Here is a 20598-nt window from a genome sequence, read left to right on the forward strand (position 1 = left end):
GTGTTATTGGGGTGTGTGTGAGAGAGAGAGAGGGAGAGAGAGAGAGTGTGTGAAAGGGAGAGGGAGATGCGCGTGCACGAGTGTGAGAAAGATGCCTAGTGTGTGTGTGTGTGTGTGTGTGTGTGTGTTTTGGGAAGAGAAAAGGTAAAATTGTCTGCGCATTTTTGAGAGAAGTGTTTTGTGTGTGTGTGTGTGTGCGCCAGACACAACCAGCTAATCATAGACTCCACATACCTTCCCAGAGATGGTCATCACGAGCACTTCACCTCGTGCTGACCACTGTTTACCCTCTCTCCCCCTCCCTCGTGCTGCCGCTGCACGGTGATCTTCATAACCGCACCCTCAGCTCCGCGAGCGCCGCCCGTGATGACGTGGCTCATGTCCGCTTCGCTTAATGAGATGATCGGAAACCGAACACAGTCGCTTCCATCGAAATTACACCGGCGCCATTTGGTTGGTGGGAATTTAGTTCTTTTATAACCCAGGTTTAAGTTCGGTTTTGCTTTGTTTTTGGTTTTTTTGGCATCGTGGTCAAGGTTGTTATTTGGGTGGGAGAATCAGATCGGTGTAAAAAGGGTGAAACCCGGTTTTGCTTTTCACATGTCGATTCGGTGACCTATCGCATCTCCACTGATATCGTTTCTATTGCACACAAACCGTATCCAAACATCCTCTGAGCAACACAGCGATGCGAAGCTGTACCGCATAGGCTTGGCTACTTTTCTAGTGTTGGTTTCTCCTTCTAGACGAAACTGTTTGTGTAATACCAACAGTATATAACATCCTCACTGGGACGTCTGTGTGGGTGCTTCAAAGAGCCGCTAGGGAAACGCACGGTTACGTATTAAGGGAACAAGCTCCTTTCATTCTCCAGAATATTTGTTCAGAAAGTATTGCTGCAGGGTAAACGTTTGACTAGTTTGGTTTTGAATAAGAAGGGGAACACGTAACTGAACCATCTAAAAAAGCCCAAGGACGTTCTGAGAAGGAGTGTGTGCTTCATCTGTGTCAAACAAAAAGCACAAAGTTTAGCTTGCAGCCTGTAGATCAGTGTTGAATACATGCTCCTCCCTGGCAGAACTGGTATGTTCCTGGTGCTGGTTCATGGTGCCAACGCCGTAATGGTGATTTAAATAACCCTTACCATGAAGCTCAGTCACAACTGATACGTGTGGTTTTTATCATGCTTCGCTTTTTGTTTCGTAGACTCAAAAACCTTCTAGTTTCTACGAATGTTTAGTTAGATTCTTTGATGGCTGGGCCGCTTAGGGAAAGGAACAGATGCTGGATAAACCAAAGACAGACAAAGAAATTGGTCTTAATGCCCAAGCCAGTGTGTCGTTTCCCCCAGAAGCCCTTCTGAGGAAGAGTGGCAGATTATCTCTGAAACAGATTGTTTCCATGATTAATGAAAAAATAATAAAGACGGGAAAAAACCCCCCAACGACCTGCGGTGGGGGTGGGGAGGAGGAGGAGGGGACAGAAAAGGCGTGTCGGCGTGGGAGTTAAACTCTGCCACAAATGCCTGTGTGCTTTCGGTAATGAAGAAAACCCAGATTTGTAGTCAGCAGTGTCTCCTGCTGTTTGCTTTGTCCATTAGAAGGAAATGAGCAGATGGCTGTTGGCTTATTCTTGTCCTCTTTCTCTCTCACTCTCTCTCTCTCTGTCTCTCTCTCTCTTTTGCTTCCTCCTGTCCTCTCTGTCCACGTCTGCTCCTCTGCCCGTCCGTCTTGCTTTCTCCTCCTGTCGTTTTCTTTATTTCTTCGTCTCCTTCCTACTCTGTTTCCCCTCCCTTTTTCTTCCTCTCTCTGTTGTGTCTTTATTGTCCATTAATCTCTCTCCTCGCAGTCAAGCTGAGCAGCGAGCTGACAGCCAATGCCCAGAGGACAACAGCGAAAACAGGCCGGTCCAGCTGTCAGGAGCCGGCCAGGAGGCGACGCCGGCCCTCCCGCACCACCCGTCGCCTCCGTCAGCCTCGGAAAACGCACTCTTTCTCACACGCACTCCAATAAAATCGCAGCAGCAGTAGCGTGGGGAAACCATAAATACTCATTAGGGAGCCGTAGAAGAGGGGAGTGCCGCTGCGAGAGCCGGAATGTGACGGAGCCGTCTGAGCGGCATGGCGGCGGTGTCCGCCAGCATCTGTTCCATGTCCCGCTGACTAGTGGCAAAATGGATTAAAATGGCTCCCCCCATGCGGAGGGTGTGTAGGCCATCACTCAGAAGATGAGGCATCAGTGATCTTGAGATTTTTGTTTTCCTTTTGAGCTCGTTGGTATCTTTCTGATCCCCCAGGACTTGTTGTGGTGTCACTGCCACTTCAGTCTCAACAACATCGGCATTTCAGACATAAATCAGCATTACGACTTGCCATTAAAGAGGTCCCAAACATTAAAACACGGCAAAGCTGACAGCACACGCGCAGGAGACGTCTGTTCTTTGTCAGGGTCGTCACCAAGCCGGCTAGTAAATTCAAGCATGGGACAGGCAGCTGGGTCCTGAAAACCACAAGTCAAAAAAAGTGCCATTATCGATTTGAAGCATATAGTGCATATCTCTTATTTGAAATTCTGTCCATTAGAAGTTCCCATTTGAAACGCACACTTTAGGCCTGCAGGTGGCAGTAAGGCCTATCCGCGTTCCTCCTCCCTTTTTAGTTGGGACGCAGGGAGGTGCAGTAAAGGTTGATCAAAGTAAACAGTCCAGTCTGTGGGTCAAGATCACTCGGTTTACCAGCATCTCCTGTGAGGGGCGTGCGGAGGGGAAAACGCCCGCCACCCCAACCTTACGCAAGCGAGACTCAATTTCACGGCACATTATCCGTGCGCTATTCTTTCCCTAAACTTACACCGTGTGTGTGTCCCTCCCTCATTAGGAGCAGGAAAGAGGAACATGAATCAGTAATGGAAGAGAGAGGTTTAAAAAGCCGTCCGCTACTCTTCCGCCCTTTGCGTTATCTGTCGACGGTCCTTCGTTTTCATCCTCCACCCTCAACACAGTGGCTAATGCACAATCTCCCCATAATGATTACATTACACGGGACGTGTCTGTCTGTGTGTTGTCGCGCAGATTCGAGACTCAAACTCCCAATGGCTTCGTCGGGAATATGTGCTGATTCCTCCTGGCGCAGCGGTTGGAAGTTTACTGTAGTTAATAGGGTCCGGCGGTGCAGTAAGACGTCTGCTGCCCCTAGTGGTAGCATGTTTCAACTGCAGTTGAGGTAGCAACTCGGACGGGTTTTCTGGACGGTCACATGAAATAACAAAAAGTTGATTTGCGACTTTGTCGGGGAGCGTAGCGTGTCAGACGACATCCATTCCCGTACAATTTATAATAGAAATTCATCTCCCTTTCCCTAACCAATTCTACACGGAGGAAAGTCCATGTTTGTCAGACGACTGACGTGGCACTATTTTTCGCCTTAAGAAATAGTTTGTTTTGCTGTATATCTGAGATCGGCTGAGTGGGACGAAGTAGGGTAAGTCAGTAGGAGGCTGTTTTTCTTTGTACTGGAAGTTTGCCAAGGTAGTCTCAAACGTAGCCATGATTCACAGTCCATTCATGTCATATAATAGACGTGTTTATGCATGATTATTCTTCTTAGACCTCCGTCCCAACACACACACACACACACAGAGAGACAGACAGACAGACAGACAGACACACACACACACACACACACACACACACACACACAGACAGAAAGACACACGGGGAAAAAAAATCAACCCATCCCTCTCTTTTAAACAAAAGTTAACCAGTTGAATATTGCCTAAAGGATATTATAGATCTAAAAACCTGAAATCCAACCCAGAAGCCAAAATCCGATCTCACGGCTTTCTGAAGATCAGCCTCCAGAGTTTCCAGAATAGCTCAATAGGCAGAGTGAAGTAAGAAAGGGTTACACAAAACAAGGGCCCTGACTTTAAGTTTCAGTTTACCACACTTTGTAAAAACATACAAAATGTCTTTCTTACTCAAAGCTTATTGTATTTTGACCCTCATAACTAAGCTTCCTGTTCCTTTAAAAAGGAGATAAAAGGAGAAAACTCTTTACTTTAAAAAACAAGACGCACTCCAGGGTGGGTCAACAAATTTGATACTTTTTATTTATTATTTTACTTTAAAGGTATTTAGCTCTCCGTAATAGTATTCAAACTTTGACAAATATGATCTGAACTTCTGTCAGTGGTCATGAACAACATGGTCATGTGAATGACCACTGACAGTGCAGGCATAAATGTGAAATTTGAGAAAATGTGTACATTCAGAGGGCTCACTAAATAAAGACCGTAAACGGTATATCGGGTCCATTATCAAATGTAGTTTGGGCCGATATTGTATTTGTTTTACAATATCAAAGGTTTTTTTATAAGGCTACGAGTGGCCTGGGTGCATCATAGAGAAACAGGTTTTCCCAAGAAGGCTTATTTCAACATTTCCTCTCTATTTATTATGGCAATATTGAAATTTACATGTCTGAAATGTTGATAAAACCTTTCACCGAATATCTTTGGCATGTTTATACCACGGGGACCTGTTCGGCCGAGGGAGCTTTGAACGCTCGACGATCTCAACGTTGGGATGATTCTCAGAAGCTCACCTCTGACCTCGTAACCACCCTCATGGGGGACATGAGACGCGTGTGCACTAAAACTTGTTTGAAAGCTGTCTTTCTCGAACCAGGTGAAAAAATACTTTATTATACATCAGATGAACATGGCAAAAGCAAACACATGCCAGCATGCTACTCCTAGTCAGCAGTGATGATGGATTATGGACTGGACCATAATAATAATAATAATAATAATAATAAATTAGATACCAAGTATCTTTAATTAAAGAGGTTTGTATTGATATCCTAAGAGATCTACACATACAATGCACAGTTATCTCTACACGTTTATGTACATTTTTGATGTCTGTAATTTTTTTGAGACATCTCTACTAATCCTACACATAACGAGACAAAAAATATAAGGACAATGTTCTCTTGAAGACAAGTATAGAAACACATTTTTAAATGTCATGTTGATAACTCATGAACAACCAAATGAACTCAAATCATCAGACGCTTCCCCCTCTCCTGAATGTAATGATACGCCATAGATATACACACATTCAAACAGCAGAAGGGCTTGGAAAAAAGAAGCTCTCTTATTTACATATTTTCATCTTCGCTGTAGGGAGGCTGGTTTAATGGTTCAAGAAAGCGTGTTCACCCAGTTCAGCGCTGGGAAACTCAGCAGGTCGCTGCTCTGCCCCACTGGCTGCTCTTGGCCTCCGCGGTAGGAGAGAGGGTGTGGGCCCAGCAGCGCCACTTCACAGCGTGTGAAGGCACGCTGGAAACATTGATCTGCCCATGCCTGCAGGCGTCTCCGTGAGTCCTTGCAGTAATGTACAGACATCTTCCCTGCGGGGCCCTGGAAACGTCTCCAGCCCACTGATAGAATCGATCGTTGTGATTATTCAGCCGGTCGACTCCGGTCTCTCTCCCCCCCCCCTTCTCTGGACTGATTGGCAAGTTTTAGCCCCGCCTCTGTTTCCTCAGAACATCACTGCAGACTTTAGGAAGAGGCGTCCGTCTGTGAATAAAAACATAGGCATCAATGAATGGAGGGAAAGGAGTTTTTTTGAACATTCGCCAAACTTGGCAGATGTACCCTACAATGTTTAATAAATAGTTCGGTCCATAAGGTTGTGTTCTAACATGAGCGGATTTCAAAATTAGATGAAAGGTTTGTTTTGAGGGAAGAATAAATGTCAACCGAAACAAAGGGTGCTCACGCGTTCTTGACCAAGACAAAAAACAGAAAGAAAATGCTTTGAAAGATTAATTACTACATGTAAATTATGTAAATTATGCCCATGCAAATATTTCATGAGGACAATTAAGAGAGTCATTAATTACTGGCCCCTGTTCTTTTTTTCCATCTTTTTTTTTTTGCTTCACTGACATTCAATTTAATTTCCCTTTCAATGCGTTAGATGTTTAATCTTCCAACAAAGGCTCCCTGACACACTTCCTGGTCACATGTCCCACCTCCTGGACTCGCGAGCAGGGATACTGAGACGATGGTTGAACTGACACAGCACATGCTTTGTGTGCTATGAAACCGCTGTGGACTCATACAAAGAGAAACTGTAGCAGCCTCTGTGGAAGCTCATGCTTAATCGAAAAGACTACGGTACCCAGAACCACAAAACCCAAGCAGAAGTGGACGTGGGGGGTTACCTGGTATCGTCCGGTCTGTGTCTGTTCTGTCGTCGCTTAGCTCAGTCTCCAGGTTCTGGGGCGCAGGCTCTGGGATACATTGAGTTTATGTCATTGGTTTGGTTTGTTTAATTGCAGACACAGTAGGAGCGACTGATAGGAGGTTGCCAGCTCCTGCAGGACTGGCCCAGTTAGCTCACGCCTGCTAAACTCGGTTAGCTGATGGCTATTGTTGAGATGGATCACCTCCCTACTCCTGACGTAGTCTCCTGGTACGCATTTATAGATGCACAAAATTAAATGTGCTAAAAATGACTGTCCAACATGTAATCTTAAGCCATTGTTTGGGCTCCATCAGCCACGTTAGCATATTGGCTTGTTAGCATATTAGCGTGTTTGCATGTGCCCGTTAGCGTGTTGGTGTGTTAGCATTTAAGCGCGTCAGCGGCATGGCCCCACCATTCGGGCTGCGGGCGAACTCGCTGGTGGCCGTCTGCTGCAGCGTCTTCTCGGCCTGGTCCCGCCGCTTGGACTCGTACTCCAGCGCCTCCTGCAGCTTCCGCTTCGTCTTCTTCTCCTTCTTCAGCCGCTTCTGGATCAGAGCTGGAGAGGAGCAGACGCAGGGATATGGAGGAGAGGGAAAGCACCCACCAAGAGTAGACCTAGTGCCCAGAAACACCCAGGCTTTGGCGTGCACGACGGGACCATGTCTGATGATATTTTCCGTATACTTGGCTTCATAAATTAGTTAAAAATGACAATAGCTTACATAAATAAGTATGAACACTAAAATGGCACTTTATGCTCTTTACTTGTATAGAGCTGTGGATGAACCCAAAAGCTGAACTTTTCCTGTGTGTGTGTAACACTGAAGTTGAATTTAGGATGTTCAGATCTGCCAAAAACAATGCTATTTTTGGCATCAACTCTAATGCTTGTACACGCTTTTGTATGATCCCTTTTCCCATCACAGACTGATCTGGAATCAGCTGGCATGTTTCCATCCTCTCCATTTCCCATTATAGACTGATGTTTTCATACTGTCCATTCACCATTGGAGACAAACGAGCAAAACAGCCAGTTATACTGGTGAAAAGTGCCACTGTAACGCATCAAAGCTAACCTGACCCGAACTGTGAAAGATTTATGATGTGCATTAACAGGTATCATTGCATGTACTTGTAATCACATCGTCTAAAAGTGTGTGAACCTATGTAGTGTATGCGTGTCTGCATGTGCGCCTTTACTCATGTACTTGCCTGTGTGTGTGTGTGTGTGTGTGTGTGTGCTGCTAAAGGAAACTGCTGAGCTTGCACTCATATTTGCCAGCTGAAACACAGTGTGGGCGATATTAGAACGAGGCAGTGAAGAGCCTCGTAATTAAACAACATTAATTAAAGCTGCATGCCTCTCTGTCACTAATGCTGCCACATTATGGCTGTCTCCATGCGCTGCTGACCTAGTCAGAGCCTTGGTGGTGTAATCTAGCACGCATCAGAAGGGGAGTGAGGGGGTGCTGCTGCCTCTGGAACCTTCTCAGTGGCCACCTCGTCCAATCACGGGCTCAGACGGGTAAAGGACGGCCGCGCGGTCCAACGGTCACGTGCGGGCAGCGGCTCCTGAGAGCCCCGCTCCCTGCTCTGCTCTTAGAGCCGTGACGGGAGCTGAGATCCTGCCACGCGCACCTGGTCAGTGCTAGGAAACGCTCGACTTCATGCGTGAAGATTGGTGATGAGGCAAGTCCTCTGAAACTTAATCATCTCATCGTCTGTGGTTTGTTGTATTCTTAGTAAAATGTTCTGCAATTATATTTGTCAGTGTTGATTACACAATGAAAATTGTTGACACATGAAACCTATTAGGTCTATGTAAATTCTCCCTGGAGGGTGCACCGTGGATTGGCCAGAAAGTGTCTGATTGGATACGCCACTGTTTTCGATCAACATCACAGCAGAGAACTGGGATCACATTGGGGTGACGATGGCCTACTGTCTTTGTTCACGGCAAAAACCAGTTAGCTGCACAACATTTGTTATCACTGTTCTTTAACATATATTGGATAAATGTGGTTGGATGAATCTGATGTTAAAACCCCTTCTTTTAAAAACAGCTGCTAGTTATCAACACAAGCATTTTTCAAGATGGTTACGTAGTGAGCAGGTAGGATCAGCTTTCACCTGTCCAACAATCACACTAGTTGTGATATGAAAAGTAAAAACCGATCCAAGATCAGTATCCTGATGGTGTAACACATGCAGCATTAGCACCGAGATGATCAGTTCCTAGAACTTTTTCCTCAGCATAGGTCTTAAATGAGCTGTCCCTAAATCTTAAAACTGATTCCAGATCAGGCTTTTTGTGTGTGTATGTGTGTGTTGGGGGGGGGGGGGGGGGGGGGGATCCTGACCTCGGTTCTTCTGCTCGACGCAGAGCTGCCTCTCAAGCGTCTCACGGAGTTCACGTTCTCGGCACAACTCCATCTTCAGCTCTGTCTTCTCCAGCTGCACCTGCTTCTCCTGCGCCCGCGCGTTGTCCACGGCAACCTTCAACAGACCCTGCAAACACAAGCATAGCATGTCACAGATGGTTTTGGTTGAGGTTTTATTATGGGGACTAAACTACTTTGATGTTTTTAAATAAATGATTATTATTATAGTGCTGTTATTTCCATTTTGTAAGTAGACCATATTTTTCAAATAGAAATTGATTTTATGTTCTGAAAGTTTTCTTTAAGTCTGCAAACCTGACTTTTTTATTAATACGAATGAAACTAAAAGATTATTATTGTGTATATAAGCATTAACAAGTTCTAGAGGTCAATAATTTGTTCATTACCCACTCTTCTTTGGGTATTGTGTATTTTGGACAGTTAATTTATTCCAAAAACTGAAAAGCAGAACTCCGGACACCTTGAAAATTTGAGATGATTAGACCAAAACAAACTGACAAATCCTATTTCCACTGGAAAAGATACGGTTATGGAGAGTCACCACAAGCTTTTCCCGGGACAGCAGTGTGTGTCACTTCTGGGAATGGCTCTTGCCTGAATGTTGGTGAGGAGGGTTTCTATGGAAGATAAGCCCTCTGGAAAGAGCAGCGTGCCAGGGAACCCCGGCGGTAGTGTCGGTCCGGCGTGAGAAACCCTCTCGAAGCCCTCTCGTGATGTGGGCATGCCCAGCATGGTCTCGTCTGTGACCACAAACACACAAAGCATGTTCCTAAACGCATTTGTCAAAACCTGACAATAGTTCAGTCAGCACAACAATTTAATTAAAATAATCCGCCGTGCTAAACAACTATAATGAAGCGTCTCCGTTTTGTTTCAGATGATCCAGGAAATAAAATTCCTGAGGAAAAAAAAAAATTACAGCACTATGGAATTCTGCACAATCTCCACACAGTATCGGTTCCAGGTCTTCGGGTGTACGAACGTAGGAACGCTTGCAGTGGGAGTCCGTGTCACTTTGCTACACGGGCCATATTGTCTCTCCCCGCTGAAACGGTGCGTGTTTATATGCGGAGTTGGGTGTTATAGCTGTGTTTCTTCAGGGCAGCATGCCAGACCACTTTAATAACAGTCCAAGGTCGTAACAGCACATCAAAGCTACTTTGTGTTCCTAATGCGCCCTGTGTCACCCAGCCTGAGTAAATGTCAGCCTGATCATTTGCTGAGAGTCAGCAGGTTCTCTCCCCTCTGGCCTTGGGACAGTAAATCTCTGCTACTTCTATGCGGCACGACTGCCAGACACTGATCCTAGATCAGCAAATCCAGTTTTAAGACTTCATTTCTTTGTGTTCTTGACTGTACTTTTAAACACAACTCCCCACATAGACATGTGCTCTTTTAAACGTTAGGACAAGGCATCTAGCTTACGGTTTCAGTTATAATTACAGCAATGGAGGGGAGCACTGATCTGAGACCCGCACTTAAAAAGCCTGACAAATGCTACCATGTGACTATGAAACACTGACTTGAGACCTGCACGTAAAGAACCAGACAAGACAGACATGCACTACTGTGTGACCATGAAACACTGACCTGAGACCTGCACGTAAAGAGCCAGAGGAGGCGGACATGCTCTACTGTGCGACTGAAACACTGACCTGAGACCTGCACGTAAAGAGCCAGAGGAGGCGGACATGCTCTACTGTGCGACTATGAAACACTGACCTGAGACCTGCACGTAAAGAGCCAGACGAGGCAGACACGCACTACTGTGTGACTATGAAACACTGACCTGAGACCTGCATGTAAAGAGCCAGACGAGGCAGACACGCTCTACTGTGCGACTATGAAACACTGACCTGAGACCTGCACGTGACGAGGCAGACATGCTCTACTGTGCGACTATGAAACACTGACCTGAGACCTGCACATAAAGAGCCAGACGAGGCAGACACGCACTACTGTGTGACCATGAAACACTGACCAAAGACCTGCACGTAAAGAGCCAGACGAGGCAGACATGCTCTACTGCGCGACTATGAAACACTGACCTGAGACCTACACGTAAAGAGCCAGACGAGGCAGACACGCTCTACTGTGCGACCATGAAACACTGACCTGAGACCTGCACGTAAAGAGCCAGACGAGGCAGACACGCACTACTGTGTGACTATGAAACACTGACCTGAGACCTGCACGTAAAGAGCCAGACGAGGCAGACACGCACTACTGTGCGACTATGAAACACTGACCTGAGACCTGCACGTAAAGAGCCAGACGAGGCAGACACGCACTACTGTGTGACTATGAAACACTGACCTGAGACCTGCACGTAAAGAGCCAGACGAGGCAGACACGCACTACTGTGTGACTATGAAACACTGACCTGAGACTTGCACGTAAAGAGCCAGACGAGGCAGACACGCTCTACTGTGCGACTATGAAACACTGACCTGAGACCTGCACGTAAAGAGCCAGACGAGGCAGACACGCACTACTGTGCGACTATGAAACACTGACCTGAGACCTGCACGTAAAGAGCCAGACGAGGCAGACACGCACTACTGTGCGACTATGAAACACTGACCTGAGACCTGCACGTAAAGAGCCAGACGAGGCAGACACGCACTACTGTGCGACTATGAAACACTGACCTGAGACCTGCACGTAAAGAGCCAGACGAGGCAGACACGCTCTACTGTGCGACTATGAAACACTGACCTGAGACCTGCACGTAAAGAGCCAGACGAGGCAGACACGCTCTACTGTGCGACTATGAAACACTGACCTGAGACCTGCACGTAAAGAGCCAGACGAGGCAGACACGCTCTACTGTGCGACTATGAAACACTGACCTGAGACCTGCACGTAAAGAGCCAGACGAAGCAGACACGCACTACTGTGTGACTACGAGAGGGAGTTGTTTTTGATCAGGCCGAAGCCTTGATCTCGTCTCCAGTCACTTCAAAGGGTCTGCTAATGTATAGGGCCTTATAGTATGGACCACAACAACAAGGGCCAACAGGCTTATTACATGTCTCTGCTGAGATCCTCTCATGTTTTACAATTGTGACTTTAGCATTCTGCTTTACAGTCTAACTTCATAGCGAACCAATATGAAACACTGTTATGAATCACTGTTTTGCACAACTACCTACTACAGACAGACCATAAAGCCCATGTTCGTCATCCCTGTACAGTGATATCATTATGACTGTAATACTACGCGTTCAGCCATCACTGGCTTCAAAGCTAACGCAAGCGTCTCTTACCTATCATAATGGATGTGCTACTATACAATGCAACACAACACGCTAACACATAGCAACATGTGTGCTGTTCCGTCCTGGTACGTTGAGCTGCTGAGTGCTTTTTTTACGGCCTGAGAGGCTGTACGAGAGCATGCATCAACAGGGCTGTAAAACCATCCACCATGGTACTTTCCAAAGAGCTGAACAGCATACTGGCACAGTAAGACCAGATGGGCTCTCTTCATTGTGTACGACTGTGTTAGAGGCTCCTGGAGCTTGCATGTGTGTGTGTGTGTGTTTGTGTGTGAAAATCTGTAGCAGTAATAACCGGCTCTGCGCACTCTAATAAAGCATGCTGTAGGGGGGGAGGTGACTTTCTCTTCAAAACACATCTGCCTTATTACCATAACCCCGCGTCCCCCCATATGGCTCTGCCGCTCCCATCATGCACGGCTGGAACTAACACTCCTTCACCGTGTGTTCAGGACAAGGGAGCCCCGCTTACCTGTTATGTTCATCGTAGAAGTGGGAAGAGACAAATTCGACTGATAACGTGTGCGACTGTAACGTTACGGGAGCACACTTTGTGGAGAATTGACGATGCTAAGGGCCGGTTTGACAAAAACGGAGCCGTGTTCATACTAGCGTGGCAAAGGGAGAGAGAGTGTTCAAAGTATTAGTCACTCGACCGTCTTACAGTGCGCTTTGTATTCCGCAACTTTTAGGGCTCATACTGCTGCCTACCTGTAGAGTATCTAAGAAAACAATTTCTGAAAAAGACTTGCTGACTGCCATAAACATCTGATTAACAATACTGTACTATCTACTAATTTTCTATTTCAAAGCTCATCTCCATTAACATTATATTTTATAAAGCATGAAGTAATTACAGTAAATTCACAGAGAGATTATTGTTATACCATAAATATCTATGAATACATGTAAAAATCTATTATGTCTGTTTTATATATATTTGTATATATACATACACACACACACACACACACACACACACACACACACTAGTTTCACCTCCTAGAATTTCAGAATAACTTTTCTTGCACAGCTGATGAAGGATATCTGTGGTGTGTGTGTATGGAGCTGGATATCTTCTTCAAACACAACTACATGGGATCATGTCATATTAACGGTTTTGTCGTTGGGTGGAAGCAGCGGTCTGGACATGTGAGATGTTAGGCTTGGGGCAGCACTTTAATTGCTGTAAGAACAATCTGTAGTTAAAAATATTCCCCTTATCTCTGCTCCATAGACGGTTTGAGAGGGCGATGATATTAAAGGGCAGGCTATTTCTGCAGGGAAGCACTGTGGGCAGGAAAGGAAATATTTAGTGGAAGTCATAACAAAGATCTGGACTCTTTATTTTCGCTTTCTTCGTCCTTCTCTCTCCTTCTTTCCTTACAGCGGCGTTTCACGTTCTTTGTCTCTCTTTATTGTTCTTTCTTTCTCAGTTCACCCAGTTCCAGCTCCGTGTAGTGGACCTCACTGCCAACTCTCTCCATCCCTTTATGTCTCTCACATCTGTCTCAGTTCACTTATCAGCCTGTCTGCCCACCCACCCCCAACCCTGCTACATCACCAGTGCTCCATTCTTGGATGTCCTTCACTTTGAAAATAAAAAGCACATTAAAAGTGTAGCTCAGTGTAGCTCTCTGCGCTTTAAGTACATATAGCAGCATAGTGGATCCATTTAAGGAAGCAGGTGCTAAAAATCTCACTTTCTGACTGCTATCTGATAAAGTCATGATTAGATTTAACCACCTCACCCCAACTCTCCCTAGCTCACCCCCACACCATCTCTGGATTCACTTAGCTGACCAAAGCATCTTTATCTGATCTCCCTGTCTTGGCAGGGGAGGGAGGCATGCTGTCACATCCAAAGGTGTTTCAAAGATGAAAAACAATCCATCCCTCGTTTCTTCTCCCTCTCTCTCTCCCTCCGCTTCCCCGCGTGCTCTCCCAGCTGAAAGAGCCGCGCGGCCCGAGGAATGTGATTAACATGTCAGCCGCAGGAGAGCTCGTGGACTGGGGGGGGGGCCTCGCGCCATGTCCGCTGAACTACGGTGGCCCCAGAGGGACAGTTGGAGCTGAGTTAGCACAACCCCCTCCACGCACACACATGCACGCACTCGTTCCTCTTCCCCTCTGAAACTCGATTGATCGTACCGTCGAATCAGTACACATACTTGCACTTTCCAGCAGCCGACTCTGGCTCTTTGTTTGATCGCAAACACTCCTCCTCAAATCAAGGTCATTCTCTCTTGTTTCACAGCAAAAGCGAGAGGGAGAGAGGGAGAGAGAGAGAGAGAGGGAGAGAGAGAGAGAGAGAGAGTGTGTGTAGTGGGGGATTGGGGGGTTGAAAAGCTCGCGCAGATGAGGGGTGGCATCTCTGAGCAGCCCGTCTTTCAGGAGCCGAGAGAGGGATGTTTTGATTTCTGATCTTGACACTTTCAGTTCTGCCCCCTGAAGATTCAGTTGAAAGCAATGACAAAAAGGTCCTGTCTACTCTGTGCTGTCATGAATAGTAAAAAGGTCCTCCCTGCACGGACTAGGTGTCTCAAAGTCTTTCCTTTATTGGCAAACCAAGCTGATCTTTGAGGGACAGCTCTTTTCTCACTCTTAGTAAATACTCTGTGGGCCCGTGGCCAGATTACACTTAAAGTTTCAAATGATAGCATTTTGGCAATGCGTACTCAAGCTAACTCTTCAGGTTCAACATTGTGTCCTTTAACAAACTTTTAAACCAGAATGAAGACACACGTCTGACTGAAGCTGCAGGCCGACATGTACCCTGTGTGCTGTGCTCCATGTCTTGTGAGGAACCTGACGGTATTTCACAGCCCCAACATTTTAAAATTATTTGTGATCGAAACAAATTGAGTTTTAACGTCTGCCTTCATTCTACATTACAGCTCATTAAACCTTGGCTCTTACAAACTGTTCAGTCTAGGCATGGCAAGCAGATCGCAGAAACTGGTTACAATTTAAACAGCTTCTCAATTATCTGCCTAAACTCATTGGCTGGTCATGCCTGACGACTGCAAGCTCAGTGTCTGTTTATCACACGACTCTCATCTCGCTGAGAGTGAGAAAGAGGGAGAGAGGGAGGGAGAGAGAAAGCGCAGCGCTTGTTCTCATTAATTTAACGCACCGTAGCTCGGCTCATCATCGTTTGCGTCTTACTCCAGCGTGACTTTTATCAGCGCCCTTCTAGCCGCCTCGCCTCTGCTAAACCGTATTTGTTTTCTAGCGTCTCGCGGAGACCTCGCTAAAACAACCCTGGGAGGTTCGTCTAAGTCGAAAGGAACGGGTCCAACCCCACCAACACACACACACACACACACACACACACACACACACGGCCAATGTGGTCGTGTCGTCGTTCTCTCCACGCCGCGATGAGAAAATTGTGCTGACTACTCGCCCTTGCAAAAGTCCTCATTAAGCTAATGAAAGCCTTCAAACGCAGAAACCAAACAAGGGTTCTGGGAGGTTATTACAGAAAATTACACCTCCAGGAGAGCTGGGGGAGGGGAAAAGCTTGTTCATTAATTCACGCTTTGCAAATCGCTAACTAATTTAGCCTCACTGCCATCGCTTTTCCAGCCTAATGGATTATTTTCATAGAAATGTAAGTGAGTGTGGGGTTTTTATATTCTTGGAACACGCACTTGGAGACCCCATGCACGGACGAAGAGAAAACATACTGAATTTTAATTCACATTAACACACATCGGGGGATCGCTGATCACACACGAGTCTGTTCTAACTACTGCGCAGAACTGTATGTGCATGTAGCCTGCATATACTGTATGGACATGTAGCCTGCATATACTGTATGGTCATGTAGCCTGCATATACTGTATGTGCATGTAGCCTGCATATACTGTATGGTCATGTAGCCTGCATATACTGTATGTGCATGTAGCCTGCATATACTGTATGGTCATGTAGCCTGCATATACTGTATGTGCATGTAGCCTGCATATACTGTATGGTCATGTAGCCTGCATATACTGTATGGTCATGTAGCCTGCATATACTGTATGTGCATGTAGCCTGCATATACTGTATGTGCATGTAGCCTGCATATACTGTATGGTCATGTAGCCTGCATATACTGTATGGTCATGTAGCCTGCATATACTGTATGGACATGTAGCATATGTAGGCTACCGGTTATACAATACACGAGATTCAAAAACATTTGACTCTTTTCACACAATTATGCTCATAATACAGTCAGTTTTAATCCATTTAATAACAGTATTTTTGATCTTTTATAATATAGTGTACTATAGATACTAGATTGTGATGCTGAAACACCAGAGTGAAACTGTGCTGCAGTTCACTATAAACAGAATAATGAATCGAACAAGTGAAGGGTTGCTACCAGTTTGTTGGATAGTTTGTTTTTGAAGGGTGAAGGTGTCACTGTGTGCCCTTCATCTGCATATCTGACCTTTTTCTGCCGGTGTCCTCCTTGTGTCGTGGCATGTGTCTTGGGTTGCCAGATCACCCTCTTTGGGACCCGGGGGCGCACTAGGGGAAAGGCCTAAGAGGGCATGTCCCAGGGAAAGACCGTTCTGGTGCACATCTGCTGGGAGAAGGGAACAGAGAATCCCAGTAAAAGAGCAGACACAGCTTTGCTACATTAGGGCTTCTCCAGCTCAGTAGTACCCAGTGCATCCTGCGCTAATCCACAGGACTCATGAGTTGACTGTCAGGCCTTGCTGCACCTGAGTACGCTGGCTAGAGGCTCACCAAGAGCTGTGGGCCTTTCAGGGTCAAAGGTTAGGGGGCCCGGCAGCACAGGATGTGAAACGTGAACAAACTTCAGAATTCTCCTTAAAGTTCTGCTTGATCATTATACAGTGGTCCTGTGCTCAGATAAGGATCAAAAACGAATTTTATTGAATATAAACACTAACTCAATAATGAAACCAGATATGTAAGGTATAATACAAAGTGCTTTAAAGTTGTCCACTTATAATGTGAACATGAGCTACCGCCACCCCCCAGTAGATGCACCGCGTGATTCTGAGGTCACCCTTTCATATCGGTTACCCAAGGCATAACTTTTATATTAACCTGGATGATAAAAGCAGAATGCGTGACATGTTCTCATGTGGTTTTATTTCTGTGAGTAAGGTCCAGATTCACTGAAAGCTTCGCTTTCAGCAGATTATACAGCAGGTATCATCTTCTGCCTAATGCTAAAAGCCCGGCGCGCTCACGAGACTGCACGCACCGTCCGGTCACACATTATCATAAAAGCATATTTCCCAAGTGCTGTATGAGTGGACTGTAGCGTGGAGCTGGTGTGTGTGTGTGTGTGTGTGTGTGTTTTGCTTGTTGAAAGCAGAAAAAGAAAAACAGTCAATGATCAGTGTTTTTGTAACAACATTACACAGGTCCCACATTATGAGTTTTACCCAGCTGTGAAGGACTCTGGGAATACAGATATTTGAACATAAAAGAGAAAAATTAAACAAAAGAGGACAAAAAGCTCCTTCCAAAGTGCTGTATTAAAGTGGAATTTTACGCTCTGCTGAGAAGAAGAAAAAAAAAATTCAGCTTTTCATTTTTTATTTCCTTACAACTGTCTGATATTTAAAACGGAGCTTTTTTTCTCCCTTTATCTCATACGATCCAGTTAAATGGGACAAGGAGGAATGGCATTTCACCAGACTTTTGTTCAGACCCATCAGTTACACAGATCTGAACGTGAATCAGAAGGGCTAATGTTCTGGGCTGGAACAAAACCCTGGACTGGAGTGGCTCATGTGGGGGTGGGTGTATAGAGGGGAGGGGCAGGTGTATAGAGGGGAGGGGCCGTGTATAAAGGGGTGGGGCAGGTGTATAGAGGGGAGGGGCCGGTGTATAGAGGGGAGGGGCGGGGCCGGTGTATAGAGGGGAGGGGCCGGTGTATAGAGGGGTGGGGCCGGTGTATAGAGGGGAGGGGCCGGTGTATAGAGGGGAGGGGCCGTGTATAGAGGGGAGGGGCAGTGTATAAAGGAGTGGGGGTATAGAAGGAAGGGGCGGGCATAAAGGGGTGGGGCAGGTGTATAAAGGGGTGGGAATGGGTGTATAGAAGGGACGCGCAGGTGTATAGAGGGGTGGGGGTATAGAGGGGTGGGGGTGGGCATATAGAGGGGTGGAGGTGGGCGTACGTGGCCGGTCAGACGAGCTCTCGGTGTGGGCAGGGGAGCTTGACGCACTGCTGCTCTGCCTGGAGGACAAACGGCCAACCGACCGACGGCCATCATCCAAAGACGGGGCTGGGGAAGGGCTGTCTGGAACTCGCTCCTGAAACACACACACACACACACACACACACACACACACACACACACACACACACACATACATATATATATATATATATATAAAACCATTTTGGGCAAATTCTGATGTACTGGTATACTTTTGCATCATGAAGGTCGTTTTTATCTGTTACTTTGGTCTGTGTGTAAAACTGGCTGCTTCCATTTTGGGCTTCTTTCACTGAAACACTATATGGTGCACTACAGTGTACAGTAGTGAGATACAGCGTATTACAGTGTGGACACAGTAGTGAGATACAGCGTATTACAGTGTGGACACAGTAGTGAGATACAGTGTATTACAGTGTGGACACAGTAGTGAGATACAGCGTATTACAGTGTGGACACAGTAGTGAGATACAGTGTATTAGTGTGGACACAGTAGTGAGATACAGTGTATTACAGTGTGGACACAGTAGTGAGATACAGCGTATTACAGTGTGGACACAGTAGTGAGATACAGCGTATTACAGTGTGGACACAGTAGTGAGATACAGCGTATTACAGTGTGGACACAGTAGTGAGATACAGTGTATTAGTGTGGACACAGTAGTGAGATACAGTGTATTAGTGTGGACACAGTAGTGAGATACAGTGTATTAGTGTGGACACAGTAGTGAGATACAGCGTATTACAGTGTGGACACAGTAGTGAGATACAGTGTATTAGTGTGGACACAGTAGTGAGATACAGCGTACTACAGTGTGGACACAGTAGTGAGATACAGCGTACTACAGTGTGGACACAGTAGTGAGATACAGCGTACTACAGTGTGGACACAGTAGTGAGATACAGCGTACTACAGTGTGGACACAGTAGTGAGATACAGAAACTCTTACAGGAAAAATTCTTAAGGTATAATTACCTTTTAAGACCTACACTGCACTACATGTAAAGTGATAAAGGTTTTCCAATAAATATGTTCGAATGTTTACATTAAAAAAAGCTTCTGACATCAAAGTGCCGTGAGAAATGAAAAATAAACCATCATGCCTACAGCCCTAAAACAAGTGATATTCAAATCGCGTTGATTGTGATTTCAAACCAGTAACACTTGAAACACCTTTTGTTAGTTAAATGTATCTGTGGTATACCTTAATGACTGAGGTGGCCATCCTGGCCGGAACGTGGGCGGCAGCGGCCATGTTGGCGATAGTGCTCAGGTGGTTCATCTGGTTCATTGCCATGGTGACCGAGGCAGGGGGCAGGCTGACTGGGATCAGTGGATGTGACATCATCATGAATGGCAGCTCCAGACCTTTCAGGCGCAATGAGAGAATTAGCACAGAGTATTAGCACAGAGTATTAGGACAGAGTATTAGCACAGAGTATTAGCACAGAGTATTAGGACAGAATTAGCACAGAGTATTAGCACAGAGTATTAGCACAGAGTATTAGGACAGAATTAGCACAGAGTATTAGCACAGAGTATTAGGACAGAATTAGCACAGAGTATTAGCACAGAGTATTAGGACAGTATTAGCACAGAGTATTAGCACAGAGTATTAGCACAGAGTATTAGGACAGAATTAGCACAGAGTATTAGCACAGAGTATTAGGACAGAATTAGCACAGAGTATTAGCACAGAGTATTAGCACAGAGTATTAGGACAGAATTAGCACAGAGTATTAGCACAGAGTATTAGCACAGAGTATTGGCACAGAGTATTGGCACAGAGTATTAGCACAGAGTATTGGCACAGAGTATTAGCACAGAGTATTAGCACAGAGTATTGGCTATGGAATCTTATTCAAGTACTCATGTATCACAACATATATATGACTGAGTTTTGTCCTACGTTCCACTTCCTCCCAAAATTAATGATAAAAGTAATACAAAAAACAACTACTTAAGTGTGATGGAATCTGAATAAGCATTCCATTTAAAATTGAATGAAGTTCATTAAGCTTGTTTATTACAAATAGCTCGAAATCAAAACACTGCCATTGCAACGACTTATTCTAAATGTGCAATTCAATTACATTTCCATAAAACATTTTTGTTTAAAAAAAAAAAAAAAAAAAGATTTAAAAAAATCTTAAAACCAAGTTAATTATGGAAATCGTTATTATTCCCCCTCATTGCGCTCCTGCTGTTGGGAGATGCAGCGGGTGAGTGGAGATCTGCTAGTCTGCCGTGCGCCACAGACCAATTAGCTGCTCCTCCAACCGCTGCACACGTCTTCATCCATAACGACCCAGTGATAAATTAGACCGCGGATGCTATTTGGAGCACAACACACGGCGTGACAGCAGCAGGGCGAAAATCGATTTGCCTGTCCCCATTCACTGATGGCCTGTTTGTTTAGGCTGCCGAGCTGATAGTGAAAGACGGCGGCTCCG

At 45.6% G+C, this 20598-nt stretch overlaps 1 protein-coding gene across 4 annotated transcripts in view; it reads right to left on the minus strand.

Annotated features, from left to right (window-relative positions):
- Positions 1–4833: 4833 nt before the first annotated feature.
- dachc (dachshund c) overlaps positions 4834–20598 on the minus strand; it is a 42320-nt gene continuing 26555 nt past the window's right edge. The window contains exons 4-11 of one of the 4 annotated variants that reach the window (XM_035534955.2): positions 19350–19513; positions 18103–18238; positions 16392–16526; positions 9258–9403; positions 8622–8769; positions 6674–6817; positions 6236–6304; positions 4834–5585 (exon numbers count right to left, since the gene is read on the minus strand). In XM_035534955.2, the coding sequence (XP_035390848.1) occupies positions 5548–5585; positions 6236–6304; positions 6674–6817; positions 8622–8769; positions 9258–9403; positions 16392–16526; positions 18103–18238; positions 19350–19513 (980 nt within the window). In that variant the 3' untranslated portion in view covers positions 4834–5547. The other 3 variants (XM_035534956.2, XM_081701029.1, XM_035534954.2) reach the window with 3 other exon arrangements.

The sequence above is a fragment of the Electrophorus electricus genome, chromosome 18, assembly GCF_041902795.1.
Source record: "Electrophorus electricus isolate QZ-2024a chromosome 18, ASM4190279v1, whole genome shotgun sequence".
In the NCBI taxonomy this organism is placed as follows: domain Eukaryota; kingdom Metazoa; phylum Chordata; class Actinopteri; order Gymnotiformes; family Gymnotidae; genus Electrophorus; species Electrophorus electricus.